Source organism: Salmo trutta, unplaced genomic scaffold (assembly GCF_901001165.1).
Source record: "Salmo trutta unplaced genomic scaffold, fSalTru1.1, whole genome shotgun sequence".
Lineage (NCBI taxonomy): Eukaryota > Metazoa > Chordata > Actinopteri > Salmoniformes > Salmonidae > Salmo > Salmo trutta.
Window position 1 is genome coordinate 1159695 of NW_021823104.1, and position 20385 is coordinate 1180079.

A 20385-nucleotide genomic window follows, 5' to 3' on the forward strand; every position below is an offset into this window, starting at 1 on the left:
GAGGTCTACTACACCTGTTGTATTCAGCATTTCACTGTGAGGTCTACTACACCTGTTGTATTCAGCATTTCACTGTGAGGTCTACTACACCTGTTGTATTCAGCATTTCACTGTGAGGTCTACTACACCTGTTGTATTCAGCATTTCACTGTGAGGTCTACTACACCTGTTGTATTCAGCATTTCACTGTGAGGTCTACTACACCTGTTGTATTCAGCATTTCACTGTGAGGTCTACTACACCTGTTGTATTCAGCATTTCACTGTGAGGTCTACTACACCTGTTGTATTCAGCATTTCACTGTGAGGTCTACTACACCTGTTGTATTCAGCATTTCACTGTGAGGTCTACTACACCTGTTGTATTCAGCATTTCACTGTGAGGTCTACTACACCTGTTGTATTCAGCATTTCACTGTGAGGTCTACTACACCTGTTGTATTCAGCATTTCACTGTGAGGTCTACTACACCTGTTGTATTCAGCATTTCACTGTGAGGTCTACTACACCTGTTGTATTCAGCATTTCACTGTGAGGTCTACTACACCTGTTGTATTCAGCATTTCACTGTGAGGTCTACTACACCTGTTGTATTCAGCATTTCACTGTGAGGTCTACTACACCTGTTGTATTTGGCCACGTGACAAATAACATTTTATTAGATTAAACCCCTTTGTTATGTTCTAAATCAGTTCAGGAGTAGAAATGTGCTGAACAAGTCACACAATAAGTTACATGGACTCACTCTGTGTGCAATAATACTGTATATATATAGTGTTTTACATCATTGTTGAATGACTCCCTCATCTCTGTACCCCACACATACAATTATCTGTGAGGTCCCTCCAGTTGAGCAGTGAATTTCAAACACAGAATCAAACCTTTAAGCATAGTGAAGTTATTAATTACACTTTGGATAGTGTATCAATACAGCCAGTCACTAATAAGATACAGGGGTCCTTCCTAACTCAGTTGCCGGAGAGGAAGGAAACCGCTCAGAGTTTTCACCATGAGGCCAATGGCGACTTCAAAACAGTTACAAGAATGTAATGTCTGTGATCATATTAGAAAAATTAGGATGGCTCAACAACATTGTAGTTACTCCACAATACTAACCTAAATGACAGAGTGAAAAGAAGGAAGCCTGTACAGAATACAAATACTCCAAGCATGCATTCTGTTTGCAATAAGGCACTAAAGTAAAACTTCAAAAAAATGTGGCAAAGAAATTAACTTCATGTCCTGAATACAAAGTGTTCTGTTTGGGGCAAATCCAACACAACATCACAGAGTACCACTCTTCAAGGATGGGGTGGCTGCATCATGTTATGGGTATGCTTGTCATTGGCAAGGACTAGGGAGCTTTTTAGGATAAAAAGAAACAGAACAGAGCGAAGCACAGTCAAAATCCGAGAGGAAAACCTGGATCAGTCTGCTTCCCACCAGATACTGGGAGTATTCCAAAGACATGCAAAAAATATAAATGTACACAAATTGTGCAATCCAGGTGTGCAAAGTTCTTAGAGATTTACCCAGAAAGAATCACAGCTGTAATCGCTGCCAAAGGTGATTCTAACATGTATTGACTCAGGGGTGTGAATACTTATGTAAAATTAGATATTTCTGTATTTCATTTTCAATACATTTGATTAAAAAAAATTAAACCTGTTTTCACTTTTGTCATTATGGGGTATTGTGATGTCATGATGGGATATTGTGATGTCATGATGGGATATTGTGATGTCATGATGGGATATTGTGATGTCATGATGGGATATTGTGATGTCATGATGGGATATTGTGATGTCATGATGGGATATTGTGATGTCATGATGGGGGTATTGTGATGTCATGATGGGATATTGTGATGTCATGATGGGATATTGTGATGTCATGATGGGGGTATTGTGTGTAGATGGGTGAGGAAGAAAAAAACAAGAAAAAAAACAATGTAATCCATTTTGAATTCAGGCAGTAACACAAACAAAATGTAGAATAAGTCCAGGGGTCTGAATACTGTCTGAAGGCTCTGGACAACAGATTGACAGTGAGCCCTCATGCAGATCTGGGCAGAGCAGAGAGATCCGTAGCCAATCAGAACATAGAACAGAGTCTCTGTCGCCAAAACGGCACTATAAAGGGAAACAGGATGTCGATGGACGTGTCCTGTATCTCTTAGTTCCCAGGTATAGTAATCAATCAGGTCAATGGATCGATCAGTCAATAGACGTGTCCTGTATCTCTTAGTTCCCAGGTATAGTAATCGATCAGGTCAATGGATCGATCAGTCAATAGACGTGTCCTGTATCTCTTAGTCCCCAGGTATAGTAATCGATCAGGTCAATGGATCGATCAGTCAATAGACGTGTCCTGTATCTCTTAGTTCCCAGGTATAGTAATCGATCAGGTCAATGGATCGATCAGTCAATAGACGTGTCCTGTATCTCTTAGTTCCCAGGTATAGTAATCGATCAGGTCAATGGATCGATCAGTCAATAGACGTGTCCTGTATCTCTTAGTTCCCAGGTATAGTAATCGATCAGGTCAATGGATCGATCAGTCAATAGACGTGTCCTGTATCTCTTAGTTCCCAGGTATAGTAATCGATCAGGTCAATGGATCGATCAGTCAATAGACGTGTCCTGTATCTCTTAGTTCCCAGGTATAGTAATCGATCAGGTCAATGGATCGATCAGTCAATAGACGTGTCCTGTATCTCTTAGTTCCCAGATATAGTAATTGATCAGGTCAATGGATCGATCAGTCACAGCTGCCGTCTTTCCACCCGTCCCTCCACCTCTCATCCACGCGGGAACAGTCAAACCGCTGCTTCCCCAGCCGAGCGTTCACATCGTTATGGACGCCGCACAGCCACTGGGAGAGGGCACGGCGACTGCTGGCGTCAGGCTGATTGGTCTTCAGCCTGAGGAAACAGGAAGTGATGTCATTAGTTAATAAACACTAGCGGTGCTAGCAGTTCCCCGCTGCCCGACTACATTGCAGACGTCTTGACAGATCTTACGACGCCTGGAAAGGTATTTAACAGATTGGATAACCACATATAACCAATAATACAACTCCTGGGTATCTAGTTGGGCAGGAAGTGGATCTGTATCTACTACCAGTCATCTGTTACCTTAACCCACTAGAACCAATAATACAACTCCTGGGTATCTAGTTGGGCAGGAAGTGGATCTGTATCTACTACCAGTCATCTGTTACCTTAACCCACTAGAACCAATAATACAACTCCTGGTTATCTAGTTGGGCAGGAAGTGGATCTGTATCTACTGCCAGTCATCTGTTACCTTAACCCACTAGAACCAATAATACAACTCCTGGTTATCTAGTTGGACAGGAAGTGGATCTGTATCTACTGCCAGTGATCTGTTACCTTAACCCACTAGAACCAATAATACAACTCCTGGGTGTCTAGTTGGGCAGGAAGTGGATCTGTATCTACTACCAGTCATCTGTTACCTTAACCCACTAGAACCAATAATACAACTCCTGGTTATCTAGTTGGGCAGGAAGTGGATCTGTATCTACTGCCAGTCATCTGTTACCTTAACCCACTAGAACCAATAATACAACTCCTGGTTATCTAGTTGGACAGGAAGTGGATCTGTATCTACTGCCAGTCATCTGTTACCTTAACCCACTAGAACCAATAATACAACTCCTGGGTGTCTAGTTGGGCAGGAAGTGGATCTGTATCTACTGCCAGTGATCTGTTACCTTAACCCACTAGAACCAATAATACAACTCCTGGTTATCTAGTTGGACAGGAAGTGGATCTGTATCTACTGCCAGTCATCTGTTACCTTAACCCACTAGAACCAATAATACAACTCTCAACACCAGCCAACGTAACACACATTAACATAACCCCTGACCTTTAACCCCTGACCTCTGTGTCGATAGACATAGTTCTGACCCTAGATGTCCAGCTAGCAGACCAAGGCCCCTCTAACCCCTGACCTTTAACCCCTGACCTCTGTGTCTATAGACATAGTACTGACCCTAGATGTCCAGCTAGCAGACCAAGGCCCCTTTAACCCCTGACCTTTAACCCCTGACCTCTGTGTCTATAGACATAGTTCTGACCCTAGATGTCCAGCTAGCAGACCAAGGCCCCTTTAACCCCTGACCTTTAACCCCTGACCTCTGTGTCTATAGACATAGTTCTGACCCTAGATGTCCAGCTAGCAGACCAAGGCCCCTTTAACCCCTGACCTTTAACCCCTGACCTCTGTGTCTATAGACATAGTTCTGACCCTAGATGTCCAGCTAGCAGACCAAGGCCACCTCTAACCCCTGACCTTTAACCCCTGACCTTGTCCGCAGGTCCTCAGCACACTCCTCGCAGGGGAAGACCTTAGAGAAGAGGTTGATGAACTGTCCCATGTCTGTCTGCTGTCTGAGAGAGGGCTGGTCTGGGTAGTAAGCTGCCATGGTGTGCAGGAAGGACCAGGTGTTACGCCCTAACTCTTCCCTGTCCAGCGGACATTCCGACCGCCGCTGGGGCTCCACATGTTCAGCCTGGGCCGCCTGGACACACACACACACACACACACACACACACACACACACACACAGACAGACAGACAGACAGACAGACAGACAGACAGACAGACAGACAGACAGACAGACAGACAGACAGACAGACAGACAGACAGACAGACAGACAGACAGACAGACAGACAGACAGACAGACAGACAGACAGACAGACAGACAGACAGACAGACAGACATTCTCCGTGACTGAATTGTCTGATGGGCATTACCAAGTCATCATTACTCAACATGATGAAACGCATGTAGAGTTAGTAGGCTTTCCACACTGACATCATTCAGGTTAACTAAAATCTAGACAGGACTTCTATTAGATAACAGTACAGTCGTGGCCAAAAGTTGAGAGAATGAGCACAAATATTAATTTTTCACAAAGTCTGCTGCCTCAGTTTGTATGATGGTAATTTGCATAAACTCCAGAATGTTATGAAGAGTGATCAGATGAATTGTAATTAATTGCAAAGTCCCTCGTTGCCATGCAAATGAACTGAATCCCCCCAAAAACATTTCCACTGCATTTCAGCCCTGCCACAAAAGGACCAGCTGACATCATGTCAGTGATTCTCTCGTTAACACAGGTGTGAGTGTTGATGAGGACAAGGCTGGAGATCTCTCTGTCATGCTGATTGAGTTCGAATAACAGACTGGAAGCTTCAAAAGGAGGGTGGTGCTTGGAATCATTGTTCTTCCTCTGCCAACCATGGTTACCTGCAAGGAAACACATGCCGTCATCATTGCTTTGCACAAAAAGGGCTTCACAGGCAAGGATATTGCTGCCAGTAAGATTGCACCTAAAATCAACCATTTATCGGATCATCAAGAACTTCAAGGAGAGCGGTTCAATCGTTGTGAAGAAGGCGTCAGGGCGCCCAAAAAAGTCCAGCAAGCGCCAGGACCGTCTCCTAAAGTAAAAACGCCCATAAAGCTAGCTAGCTAGCTAGCTGGCTAATGTTAGCTAGTCAGCTAGCTAGCTAAATAGTGATTTTCCTAAACTAACTTTATGAAGATGGGAAACGCTTAACTCTCTGCTCCTCGCCGTTTTCCTTCCATTGAACCGGAACGTGGTGTTTCGCCGCGCCGGACCGCCCGCTAGTGAACACCGGCCGTCGTTCACTTCACATTACTAAACACCTCCACTTCTCTCACCTCTACGACAGTCAATGCTGGGAAAGTCAGCTGATAAAGGGCTTAGAAAAATAGACTGTTTGTTCATTGTTATGTCTGGAATCGTGACATGTATAGTTAAAGAAAGGATATATTTAGTTGTTGATGAGTTTAGCTGCCAGTACCAATATAATATATATAATATATATATGAAAAACAATAACTTTAATCCGATCTTTGTTGATTTGGAGAACACAGGGATGTACTCCAGGCAGGCGGCTGGGGAAAGTCCAGAGAGACCAGCTAAATCATTTATAAACTGATCGTGTGTATTAACTACACCTTTCCTCGTGTTTATGAGCTAATATAAACAGGAGACGCTACCGGAAAACTCCCGTATCCGTCTGACATATGGCGAGTCTAAAAGAAAACACACAACGATAGTTCACAAGGACAACAGAGCAAATACAACTGTTTACTATGGGTCGTCATTAGAGTGAAGTTGGTGAAGGACAACAGAGTAAATACAACTGTTTTACTATGGGTCGTCATTAGAGTGAAGTTGGTGAAGGACAACAGAGTAAATACAAGTGTTTTACTATGGGTCGTCATTAGAGTGAAGTTGGTGAAGGACAACATAGTAAATACAACTGTTTTACTATGGGTCGTCATTAGAGTGAAGTTGGTGAAGGACAACATAGTAAATACAACTGTTTTACTATGGGTCGTCATTAGAGTGAAGTTGGTGAAGGACAACATAGTAAATACAACTGTTTACTATGGGTCGTCATTAGAGTGAAGTTGGTGAAGGACAACAGAGTAAATACAACTGTTTACTATGGGTCGTCATTAGAGTTAAATTGAATTAACGGTCTGTATTCCGCGGTCTGTCTGGCTGCTGCCTGTGAACACAGCTCACCTGTGGCGTTTTCTGGACCTTCATCCACGACTTGAAGTCGGTACAAGCCCTGCACGGCTTTTTCTTCGGTTCTCCGGTCTGCTCCGGGACCTTACCGGGGCTGTCCTCCTGGGGCCTGCCGGTTATGATGGGGAACCCCTGGATGCCCGCGGTGGATGATGGTCCTCCGGTGGACGCGGCCATGTTACCGTGGGAAGGATCTGTCGTCGGACCTGAACCGAAGGACGCTTCCGTTATAACGCTTTATAACTCTTCCTCCATGTGTTATGACACCCGGTCTCTGTGTTCACCAACATGTCTGAATGAACTCTAAACATGTAGGGCAGTAAATCCACTCGAACAGTGTCCTGTAAACTATTACAGAATTCACTAGGAACTATTTTTCCCCCAGGTAGTTAACGTTAGATGTTTTTGTTCCCCACCGGAGTGAAAAGAGAACGGAACCCCTCCACTTCCGGTTTGTGATGTCATTTTATCTATGCATGCAGTTGAGTCCAACACCTTTTAAAAGTGTATTTTTTCCTAGATATTACTACAGGCTGATCAGTTTTGTGTTTGTACGTTCACTTCTTTGGTTTATAGTTTAAATGTGTAGTTTTCATTTGATTGACCAGTTATAGTCGCGGTCTTCTAACAACAGGAAGCTAACGGCTAGTTAGCCTGCTAGGCTATTGTGGAGTAGCGGTGTTGATACGTTTCAGTCACAGGAGGTTGGTGGGACCTTGATTCGGGAGGATGGACTCGTGGTGATGGTTGGAGTGGAATGGTATCAAACACATGGTTTCCATTCGCTCCGTTCCAGCCGTTATTATGAGACGTCCTCCCCTCACCAGCCTCCTCTGGTACCAGTCTGTCTGTCTCTCTCCAGGCAGTAACCAGTCTGATGTGTCTGTCTCTCTCTCCAGGCATTAACCAGTCTGATGTGTCTGTCTCTCTCCAGGCAGTAACCAGTCTGATGTGTCTGTCTCTCTCTCCAGGCAGTAACCAGTCTGATGTGTCTGTCTCTCTCTCCAGGCAGTAACCAGTCTGATGTGTCTGTCTCTCTCCAGGCAGTAACCAGTCTGATGTGTCTGTCTCTCTCTCCAGGCAGTAACCAGTCTGATGTCGGTCTCTCTCTCCAGGCAGTAACCAGTCTGATGTGTCTGTCTCTCTCCAGGCAGTAACCAGTCTGATGTGTCTGTCTCTCTCTCCAGGCAGTAACCAGTCTGATGTGTCTCTCTCCAGGCAGTAACCAGTCTGATGTCTGTCTCTCTCCAGGCAGTAACCAGTCTGATGTCTGTCTCTCTCTCCAGGCAGTAACCAGTCTGATGTCTGTCTCTCTCTCCAGGCAGTAACCAGTCTGATGTGTCTGTCTCTCTCCAGGCAGTAACCAGTCTGATGTCTGTCTCTCTCCAGGCAGTAACCAGTCTGATGTGTCTGTCTCTCTCCAGGCAGTAACCAGTCTGATGTCTGTCTCTCTCCAGGCAGTAACCAGTCTGATGTTTCTCTCTCCAGGCAGTAACCAGTCTGATGTTTCTCTCTCCAGGCAGTAACCAGTCTGATGTGTCTCTCTCCAGGCAGTAACCAGTCTGATGTCTGTCTCTCTCCAGGCAGTAACCAGTCTGATGTTTCTCTCTCCAGGCAGTAACCAGTCCAGAAGTGTAACCTTCCCGCTGCGACAACATGGGTATCCTGGAGAAGATCGGAGAGATAGAGAGAGAGATCTCTCGAACACAGAAAACAAAGGTAAGACAGAGAGGTTCACTTAACGTCACAGTGAGAGTGTGGATGGATCCCCCAAAAGCAGCTACTCTTCCTGGGGGTCCAGCAAAATTATGTCAGTTCCAAACATTAAACTACATTCATTGCAGAATTCACAAAACACTGTGTTTTCCCTCAGGGCCTCTACTCCACTACCACATATCTACAGTACAGAATCCATGTGTACGTGTGTCTATAGTGTGTACGTTATCGTGTGTGTGTGTGTGTGTGTGTGTGTGTGTGTGTGTGTATGTTATTGTGTGTGTGTATGCAGGTGTCTGTGCCTATGTGTGTGTGTGTGTGTGTGTGTGTGTGTGTGTGTGTGTGTGTGTGTGTGTGTGTGTGTGTGTGTGTGTGTGTGTGTGTGTGTGTGTGTGTGTGTGTGTGTGTGTGTGTGTCTTCACAGTCTCCGCTGTTCCATAAGGTGTATTTTTATTCTGTGTTTTTAAATCTGATTCTACTGCTGCATCAGTTACCTGATGTGGAATAGAGTTCCATGTAGTCATGGCTCTATGTAGTACTGTGCTCCTCCCATAGTCTGTTCTGGACTTGGGGACTGTGAAGAGACCTCTGGTGGCATGTCTTGTAGGGTATGTATGGGTATCAGAGCTGTGTGCCAGTAGTTTAGACAGACCTCTGGTGGCATGTCTTGTGGGGTATGGATGGGTGTCTGAGCTGTGTGCCAGTAGTTTAAACAGACCTCTGGTGGCATGTCTTGTGGGGTATGGATGGGTGTCTGAGCTGTGTGCCAGTAGTTTAAACAGACCTCTGGTGGCATGTCTTGTTGGGTATGGATGGGTGTCTGAGCTGTGTACCAGTAGTTTAAACAGACCTCTGGTGGCATGTCTTGTGGGGTATGGATGGGTGTCTGAGCTGTGTGCCAGTAGTTTAAACAGACCTCTGGTGGCATGTCTTGTGGGGTATGGATGGATGTCTGAGCTGTGTACCAGTAGTTTAAACAGACCTCTGGTGGCATGTCTTGTGGGGTATGGATGGGTGTCTGAGCTGTGTGCCAGTAGTTTAAACAGACCTCTGGTGGCATGTCTTGTGGGGTATGGATGGGTGTCTGAGCTTTGTGCCAGTAGTTTAAACAGACCTCTGGTGGACATGTCTTGTGGGGTATGGATGGGTGTCTGAGCTGTGTGCCAGTAGTTTAAACAGACCTCTGGTGGCATGTCTTGTGGGGTATGGATGGGTGTCTGAGCTGTGTGCCAGTAGTTTAAACAGACCTCTGGTGGCATGTCTTGTGGGGTATGGATGGGTGTCTGAGCTGTGTGCCAGTAGTTTAAACAGACCTCTGGTGGCATGTCTTGTGGGGTATGGATGGGTGTCTGAGCTGTGTGCTAGTAGTTTAAACAGACCTCTGGTGGCATGTCTTGTGGGGTATGGATGGGGGTCTGAGCTGTGTGCCAGTAGTTTAAACAAACCTCTGGTGGCATGTCTTGTGGGGTATGGATGGGTGTCTGGGCTGTGTGCCGGTAGTTTAAACAGACCTCTGGTGGCATGTCTTGTGGGGTATGGATGGGTGTCTGAGCTGTGTGCCAGTAGTTTAAACATACCTCTGGTGGCATGTCTTGTGGGGTATGGATGGGTGTCTGAGCTGTGTGCCAGTAGTTTAAACAGACCTCTGGTGGCATGTCTTGTGGGGTATGGATGGGTGTCATCTCGGTCCATTCAACATGTCAACACTTCTCGCAAATACAAGTAGTGATGAAGTTAATCTCTCTTCCACTTTGACCCAGGAGAGATTTACATGCATGTTATTAATATTAGCTCTCTGTGTACATTTAAAGGGCCAGCCGTGCTGCCTTGTTCTGGGACAACTCTAATTTTCCCCAAGTCCCTCTTTGTGGCACCTGACCACATTACTGAACAGGCTGCCTGCCTGGTCTCAAATCAAATGTTATTGGTCACATACACGTGTTTAGCAGATGTTATTGCTGGTGTAGCGAAATGCTTGTGTTCCTAGCTCCAACAGTGCAGTAATATCTAACAGTAATATCTAACAATTTCACAACAATACACACAAATCTAGAAGTAACAGAATGGAATTAAGAATATATATAAATATTGGGTGAGCAATGACAGAGGGTCAAAGACTAAGATACAGTAGAATAGAATACAGTATATACATATGAGATAAGTAATACATAGACAGATACAGTAGAATAGGATAGAATACAGTATATACATATGAGATGAGTAATACATAGACTAAGATACAGTAGAATAGGATAGAATACAGTATATACATATGAGATGAGTAATACATAGACAGATACAGTAGAATAGAATAGAATACAGTATATACATATGAGATGAGTAATACATAGACAGATACAGTAGAATAGGATAGAATACAGTATATACATATGAGATGAGTAATACATAGACAGATACAGTAGAATAGAATACAGTATATACATATGAGATGAGTAATACATAGACAGATACAGTAGAATAGAATACAGTATATACATATGAGATGAGTAATACATAGACTAAGATACAGTAGAATAGGATAGAATACAGTATATACATATGAGATGAGTAATACATAGACTAAGATACAGTAGAATAGGATAGAATACAGTATATACATATGAGATGAGTAATACATAGACAGATACAGTAGAATAGTATACAGTATATACATATGAGATGAGTAATACATAGACAGATACAGTAGAATAGGATAGAATACAGTATATACATATGAGATGAGTAATACATAGACAGATACAGTAGAATAGTATAGAATACAGTATATACATATGAGATGAGTAATACATAGACAGATACAGTATAATAGAATACAGTATATACATATGAGATGAGTAATACATAGACAGATACAGTATAATAGAATACAGTATATACATATGAGATAAGTAATACATAGACAGATACAGTAGAATAGGATAGAATACAGTATATACATATGAGATTAGTAATACATAGACAGATACAGTAGAATAGAATACAGTATATACATATGAGATGAGTAATACATAGACAGATACAGTAGAATAGGATAGAATACAGTATATACATATGAGATAAGTAATGCATAGACAGATACAGTAGAATAGGATAGAATACAGTATATACATATGAGATGAGTAATACATAGACAGATACAGTATAATAGGATAGAATACAGTATATACATATGAGATGAGTAATACATAGACAGATACAGTAGAATAGTATAGAATACAGTATATACATATGAGATGAGTAATACATAGACTAAGATACAGTAGAATATAATACAGTATATACATATGAGATGAGTAATACATAGACTAAGATACAGTAGAATATAATACAGTATATACATATGAGATGAGTAATACATAGACAGATACAGTAGAATAGTATAGAATACAGTATATACATATGAGATGAGTAATACATAGACTAAGATACAGTAGAATAGTGTAGAATACAGTATATACATATGAGATGAGTAATACATAGACTAAGATACAGTAGTATAGTGTAGAATACAGTATATACATATGAGATGAGTAATACATAGACAGATACAGTAGAATAGTATAGAATACAGTATATACATATGAGATGAGTAATACATAGACAGATACAGTATAATAGAATACAGTATATACATATGAGATGAGTAATACATAGACAGATACAGTAGAATAGAATACAGTATATACATATGAGATGAGTAATACATAGACAGATACAGTAGAATAGGATAGAATACAGTATATACATATGAGATGAGTAATACATAGACAGATACAGTAGAATAGTATAGAATACAGTATATACATATGAGATGAGTAATACATAGACAGATACAGTAGTATAGTGTAGAATACAGTATATACATATGAGATGAGTAATACATAGACAGATACAGTAGAATAGGATAGAATACAGTATATACATATGAGATGAGTAATACATAGACTAAGATACAGTAGAATAGTATAGAATACAGTATATACATATGAGATGAGTAATACATAGACAGATACAGTAGAATAGGATAGAACCTAGTCTGTTCATTATATACATCTACATTATGTATTGTTACACCATGTAGGAGCAGTATAGACCTAGTCTGTTCATTATATACATCTACATGATGTATTGTTTCACCATGTAGGAGCAGTATAGACCTAGTCTGTTCATTATATACATCTACATGATGTATTGTTACACCATGTAGCAGCAGTATAGACCTAGTCTGTTCATTATATACATCTACATGATGTATTGTTACACCATGTAGCAGCAGTATAGAGCTACAGTAGCTAGCTACTTATTTAGATGTTGTTTGACTGAATGAAACTGCCTTAAATGTGCTGTAGTAAACATTTTTTATTCGCACTAATCAATCAACACATTCAGGTCTTTGTATGTCTCAATATAATAGTATTATTTAATTAAATCCATGTAAAATAATCTTAGTCTGAATATAAAATCTGATCCTCAACTGCGTTTCCCTCCAGTCAGCAGACGGCGATGTGCGTCTTTCAGGCGATGCTGCAGCGTGACGTATAATCTAGTGGACGGTTCTTCATAAACAGCTCGTCAACCACCTCGGTAGCTTGCTAGCCAACATAGCCCAAAGATTCAAGCTATTTATACGCTTTCGGTGTATATTACCTACTGTGTTTTAGACACACGTCTGTCGTATCTACTTGTTAACCTATTTAATTTAATATTACGTTGTTTTTTATTAGTCAGCTATAGTAGCTGGCTGGTTAAGTTAGCATTAGCCTAGTCGCTACTGATAGCTAGCTAGCTAACATCCCCGAACATGAGCTCCCTAAACTACTCCCCTCCTGTTAAAGAAGAGGAGGTCTGCTGGACGGAGAAAGAAACTCTGGGGCTGAACATTGTCGTGAAAGAGTAGAAGGAAGAAGAGGATGTTACAGTAAAACAAGAAGTAGAGGGTGAGGCTGTTACAGTGAAAGATGAAGTGAAAGACGTTTCAGTTAAACAAGAGGAAGAAGAGGATGATGCTGTTTTTGGAGTGAAGAAGGAAGGAGAGATTACTGTCACATTGGAAGATGAAGAGGAGGAGACAGGAGATCTGATTAACACCAGTAAGTACCGCCTTCAATTAGTTTTTAACTTTGGATATTCGGAGTTGGCTCGTCAATACCTCTTCAACGGAGGGCCCTGGGATGATGACTGATATGTCTAGAATCAGACGACGTAGAGAACAAGCTGCCCCTTGTTTTCTCCGTTCCGTTATTTGAGGAGGGTCTATCTGCTGACCGCAGACTGGGGGGACACGGCATGTAGGGATGAATATGCATAGCGATCTGGAGACAACTCCTATAGTGTTTTATCAAAGTTGTCGGTATGTCACGTGTCCACATAACAACTTAATCATTACGAAACTTCTGTTGGATCAAGTAAACCTCACGTAGCAAATAAGCCATTCATTATGTTGTTGACCAAATTCAACACTTTCCACATTGGGTTGATAATTGTTTCCACTTGGATACAACCAACTGTAACCTACTGGCATGACCTAGAGAGATACAACCATCTGTAACCTACTGGCATGACCTAGAGAGATACAACCAACTGTAACCTATTGGCATGACCTAGAGAGATACAACCTACTGTAACCTACTGGCATGACCTAGAGAGATACAACCTACTGTAACCTACTGGCATGACCTAGAGAGATACAACCTACTGTAACCTACTGGCATGACCTAGAGAGATACAACCTACTGTAACCTACTGGCATGACCTAGAGAGTTACAACCTACTGTAACCTACTGGCATGACCTAGAGAGATACAACCTACTGTAACCTACTGGCATGACCTAGAGAGTTACAACCTACTGTAGCCTACTGGCATGACCTAGAGAGTTACAACCTACTGTAACCTACTGGCATGACCTAGAGAGATACAACCTACTGTAACCTACTGGCATGACCTAGAGAGATACAACCTACTGTAACCTACTGGCATGACCTAGAGAGTTACAACCTACTGTAACCTACTGGCAGGACCTAGAGAGATACAACCTACTGTAACCTACTGGCATGACCTAGAGAGATACAACCTACTGTAACCTACTGGCATGACCTAGAGAGATACAACCTACTGTAACCTACTGGCATGACCTAGAGAGATACAACCTACTGTAACCTACTGGCATGACCTAGAGAGATACAACCTACTGTAACCTACTGGCATGACCTAGAGAGTTACAACCTACTGTAACCTACTGGCATGACCTAGAGAGATACAACCTACTGTAACCTACTGGCATGACCTAGAGAGATACAACCTACTGTAACCTACTGGCATGACCTAGAGAGATACAACCTACTGTAACCTACTGGCATGACCTAGAGAGATACAACCTACTGTAACCTACTGGCATGTCCTAGAGAGATACAACCTACTGTAACCTACTGGCATGTCCTAGAGAGATACAACCTACTGTAACCTACTGGCATGACCTAGAGAGATACAACCTACTGTAGCCTACTGGCATGACCTAGAGAGTTACAACCTACTGTAACCTACTGGCATGACCTAGAGAGATACAACCTACTGGCATGACCTAGAGAGATACAACCTACTGTAACCTACTGGCATGACCTAGAGAGTTACAACCTACTGGCATGACCTAGAGAGATACAACCTACTGTAACCTACTGGCATGACCTAGAGAGATACAACCTACTGTAACCTACTGGCATGACCTAGAGAGTTACAATTTACTGTAACCTACTGGCATGACCTAGAGAGTTACAACCTACTGGCATGACCTAGAGAGATACAACCTACTGTAACCTACTGGCATGACCTAGAGAGATACAACCTACTGTAACCTACTGGCATGACCTAGAGAGATACAACCTACTGTAGCCTACTGGCATGACCTAGAGAGTTACAACCTACTGTAACCTACTGGCATGACCTAGAGAGATACAACCTACTGGCATGACCTAGAGAGATACAACCTACTGTAACCTACTGGCATGACCTAGAGAGTTACAACCTACTGGCATGACCTAGAGAGATACAACCTACTGTAACCTACTGGCATGACCTAGAGAGATACAACCTACTGTAACCTACTGGCATGACCTAGAGAGTTACAATTTACTGTAACCTACTGGCATGACCTAGAGAGTTACAACCTACTGGCATGACCTAGAGAGATACAACCTACTGTAACCTACTGGCATGACCTAGAGAGATACAACCTACTGTAACCTACTGGCATGACCTAGAGAGTTACAACCTACTGTAACCTACTGGCATGACCTAGAGAGATACAACCTACTGGCATGACCTAGAGAGATACAACCTACTGTAACCTACTGGCATGACCTAGAGAGTTACAACCTACTGGCATGACCTAGAGAGATACAACCTACTGTAACCTACTGGCATGACCTAGAGAGATACAACCTACTGTAACCTACTGGCATGACCTAGAGAGATACAAACTACTGTAACCTACTGGCATGACCTAGAGAGTTACAACCTACTGTAACCTACTGGCATGACCTAGAGAGATATAACCTACTGTAACCTACTGGCATGACCTAGAGAGTTACAACCTACTGGCATGACCTAGAGAGATACAACCTACTGGCATGACCTAGAGAGTTACAACCTACTGGCATGACCTAGAGAGATACAACCTACTGTAACCTACTGGCATGACCTAGAGAGTTACAACCTACTGTAACCTACTGGCATGACCTAGAGAGATACAACCTACTGGCATGACCTAGAGAGATACAACCTACTGTAACCTACTGGCATGACCTAGAGAGTTACAACCTACTGGCATGACCTAGAGAGATACAACCTACTGTAACCTACTGGCATGACCTAGAGAGATACAACCTACTGTAACCTACTGGCATGACCTAGAGAGATACAAACTACTGTAACCTACTGGCATGACCTAGAGAGTTACAACCTACTGTAACCTACTGGCATGACCTAGAGAGTTACAACCTACTGTAACCTACTGGCATGACCTAGAGAGATACAACCTACTGTAACCTACTGGCATGACCTAGAGAGATACAACCTGCTGTAACCTACTGGCATGACCTAGAGAGATACAACCTACTGTAGCCTACTGACATGACCTAGAGAGTTACAACCTACTGTAACCTACTGGCATGACCTAGAGAGATACAACCTACTGTAACCTACTGGCATGACCTAGAGAGATACAACCTACTGGCATGACCTAGAGAGATACAACCTACTGTAACCTACTGGCATGACCTAGAGAGATACAACCTGCTGTAACCTACTGGCATGACCTAGAGAGATACAACCTACTGTAGCCTACTGGCATGACCTAGAGAGATACAACCTACTGTAACCTACTGGCATGACCTAGAGAGATACAACCTACTGTAGCCTACTGGCATGACCTAGAGAGATACAACCTACTGTAACCTACTGGCATGACCTAGAGAGATACAACCTACTGTAACCTACTGGCATGACCTAGAGAGATACAACCTACTGTAGCCTACTGGCATGACCTAGAGAGATACAACCTACTGGTAATTCTAAACTTTCTCTCACTTTTATGGGGTATTGTGATGTCATTATGAGGTATTGTCTGAAGATCATTTAAAAAGAAATGTTTCCATTTTAGAATAAGGTTGTAACGTAATGTAACAAAATGCTTAAAAGGGGTCTGAATGAGAGCATGTTGTATGTTCTAGGGCAGATAAAAAAATACATATTTTCTTTCTACTGATTGATTGGTTGAAATGTTATGACGTGTATTTGTTAATATAGACACACCCCATGTGTTTAATAAAATCAACTGTATGTGCAGAACTTGAAATGTACTGATGCTTCAAGTGTTAGTCCGTGTTAGTTTGTTTGTGTAGAGAACTGTTCCTTGATGGACAGGCTATTGTACAACACACAGAGATATTTTCCTTTATTCAGGACATTTAGAATGACAACACATTACAGAGTAGCCTAGTGGGATTATTCACAAAATTATCTGGTGATCAGGTTATGAAATGTCATGACAAAGACATTTTAGTTTCCTTGTTTCACCTGAAATATGAAATGATTTATAGTCCTAGGTCTATGTTGTTGTTAGGTGAAGTTATGGGTCCTACAGTAGGTCTATGTTGTTAGGTGAAGTTATGGGTCCTACAGTAGGTCTATGTTGTTGTTAGGTGAAGTTATGGGTCCTACAGTAGGTCTATGTTATTGTTAGGTGAAGTTATGGGCCAATTTGTTAAACACTTAGTGTACAAACCCTTATTGTCAGGCTGATGGCAAAGCTAGCCAAAGAGCATGTTACTGGTTGAAGTGTTTTTTTAAGTATAAAGCAGTTGATTTGCGACAATAACACAAACATATTAAGCAGGTGATTCAAGCGAGCCTTACAATTATAATCTTAAAGTAGTGGGAAATACACTCATAATCAACCTGTAAATGGAGACTGTTTTTGCTATCAGCCTATGAGAACTCCCCTGAGTTTTCCCCACGGTGGTGAATTAGTGAATAGACACAGAGCTTAATGTGAGTTTCCTTGAGCAGCACTCCTGATCTTGCGTTGTAATATTCAGAATACATTGTGAAAAACTAAAATCTTTTCTCACCATTTTTGCTCCATGCAGATATAGTACATCCATAACTAGTGGTTTCCTCATTACCAGATATACGACATCCATAACTAGTGGTTTCCTCATTACCAGATATACTACATCCATAATTAGTGGTTTCCTCATTAGCAGATATACTACATCCATAACTAGTGGTTTCCTCATTACCAGATATACTACATCCATAACTAGTGGTTTCCTCATTACCAGATATACTACATCCATAACTAGTGGTTTCCTCATTACCAGATATACTACATCCATAACTAGTGGTTTCCTCATTACCAGATATACTACATCCATAACTAGTGGTTTCCTCATTACCAGATATACTACATCCATAACTAGTGGTTTCCTCATTACCAGATATACTACATCCATAACTAGTGGTTTCCTCATTACCAGATATACTACATCCATAACTAGTGGTTTCCTCATTACCAGATATACTACATCCATAACTAGTGGTTTCCTCATTACCAGATATACTACATCCATAACTAGTGGTTTCCTCATTACCAGATATACTACATCCATAACTAGTGGTTTCCTCATTACCAGATATACTACATCCATAACTAGTGGTTTCCTCATTACCAGATATACTACATCCATAACTAGTGGTTTCCTCATTACCAGATATACTACATCCATAACTAGTGGTTTCCTCATTACCAGATATACTACATCCATAACTAGTGGTTTCCTCATTACCAGATATACTACATCCATAACTAGTGGTTTCCTCAATACCAGATATACTACATCCATAACTAGTGGTTTCCTCATTACCAGATATACTACATCCATAACTAGTGGTTTCCTCATTACCAGATATACTACATCCATAACTAGTGGTTTCCTCATTACCAGATATACTACATCCATAACTAGTGGTTTCCTCATTACCAGATATACTACATCCATAACTAGTGGTTTCCTCATTAGCAGATATACTACATCCATAACTAGTGGTTTCCTCATTAGCAGATATACTACATCCATAACTAGTGGTTTCCTCATTACCAGATATACTACATCCATAACTAGTGGTTTCCTCATTACCAGATATACTACATCCATAACTAGTGGTTTCCTCATTACCAGATATACTACATCCATAACTAGTGGTTTCCTCATTACCAGATATACTACATCCATAACTAGTGGTTTCCTTATTAGCGGGGAGGTGTTTCTGCAATCAAATTGCGTGTGCATCGCCCTCGTGCCGCAGTTTTATTAAACACAGAAAGGGGCCTATATTGGAGACCAAAAGTCGTCTGCCACACTGCTTAGGATTTCAACAACTTTAACTTATTTCTAGCCTACAATCATCGATTTCACTACTAATGTGAAAACAAGACTAAATATGACTATTGTTGCTCATTTTAAGACAGTTGTCAAATAATTTTAACATTCATTACAGACATCAATTGTTGTACAACATCATGGCTACGCTGTTGGCATCACCTTTTACAGTGGATTACTGCTGTTGTGGGCCTTTAACCATCTGTCTGACTTTGTTGTTCACACAGGAGAGATATGGGACTATCGTGGATCCTCTGGGGAGCCTCAACAACCTCATGATGCTGAAGAGGCAGAGAAGAGTCGCTCCAGATCAATACACCTCAAGAAACACCTGCAGAGACCCACAGGGAAGAGAACTCTCTGCTGCTCTGACTGTGGGAAGAGGTTCACCTCATCAGGCATTAAAATTCATCAGAAAATCCACACAGGAGAGAAATCTTATAGCTGTGATCACTGTGGGAGGAGTTTTACTACATCTGGCCATCTGGCAGTACACCAGAGAATACACACAGGAGAGAAACCTTATAGCTGTGATCAATGTGGGAAGCGTTTTTGTCAATCTGGACAGCTGACAGTGCACCAGAGAACACACACAGGAGAGAAATCTTATAGCTGTGATCAATGTGGGAAGAGTTTTGGTCGATCTTGCAATCTGGTATCACACCAGAGAACACACACAGGAGAGAAATCTTGTAGCTGTGGTCAATGTGGGAAGAGGTTTGCTGCATCTAGCACTCTGACTCTACAACAGAGAACACACACAGGAGAGAAATTGCATCGCTGTGGTCAATGTGGGAAGAGGTTTGTTTCATCTAGCTATCTGACAATGCACCAGAGAACGCACACAGGAGAGAAATCTTATAGCTGTGACCAGAGATAATCTGATAAAAGACTTCTGATCAAATATCAGAAAATACATACATGAAGGAGTTGTTTCATGATATCAATGAATTAATGTCACAATGTAGAATGTTTTAACATTGTAGAAGGAGTATTTTAATGATGTCACAATGTAGAATGTTTTAACATTGTAGTAGGAGTATATTAATGATGTCACAATGTAGAACCCTAAACGTTTGTCCCCTGTTCTATTGATTTCAACATGATATG

The 20385-nt window shown here is 41.8% G+C and overlaps 1 protein-coding gene and 1 long non-coding RNA gene across 3 annotated transcripts; one reads left to right on the forward strand and one right to left on the reverse strand.

The window, feature by feature from the left end:
* Positions 1-2182: 2182 nt before the first annotated feature.
* LOC115188898 (FAD-linked sulfhydryl oxidase ALR-like) lies at positions 2183-6884 on the reverse strand. The gene is made up of 3 exons (XM_029747723.1): positions 6598-6884; positions 4336-4550; positions 2183-2922 (listed from the first exon to the last, which is right to left on the reverse strand). Exons 1-3 carry the CDS (start codon positions 6778-6780, stop codon positions 2760-2762), a joined length of 561 nt encoding a protein of 186 aa, XP_029603583.1. The 5' UTR covers positions 6781-6884; the 3' UTR covers positions 2183-2759.
* A 111-nt stretch (positions 6885-6995) lies between these two features.
* LOC115188863 (uncharacterized) lies at positions 6996-19555 on the forward strand. 2 transcript variants are annotated; one of them, XR_003876616.1, is made up of 3 exons: positions 7007-7084; positions 8218-8322; positions 19503-19555. It is a non-coding gene; the product is annotated as an uncharacterized LOC115188863 (long non-coding RNA). The 2 variants fall into 2 exon arrangements; XR_003876617.1 differs by lacking the exon at positions 19503-19555 and having other exon boundaries at positions 6996-7084; positions 8218-8321.
* Positions 19556-20385: the final 830 nt, after the last annotated feature.

Bases quoted from the DNA above. Each gene is read 5' to 3' on its own strand.
- LOC115188898 (XM_029747723.1), bottom strand. From the start codon at position 6,780: ATGGCCGCGTCCACCGGAGGACCATCATCCACCGCGGGCATCCAGGGG. The intron at 4,551-6,597 runs GTGAGCTGTGTT...GTGTGTGTCCAG, and splicing joins AGGTCCAGAAAACGCCACAG to GCGGCCCAGGCTGAACATGT. The intron at 2,923-4,335 runs GTCAGGGGTTAA...CTGTTTCCTCAG, and splicing joins GCTGAGGACCTGCGGACAAG to GCTGAAGACCAATCAGCCTG.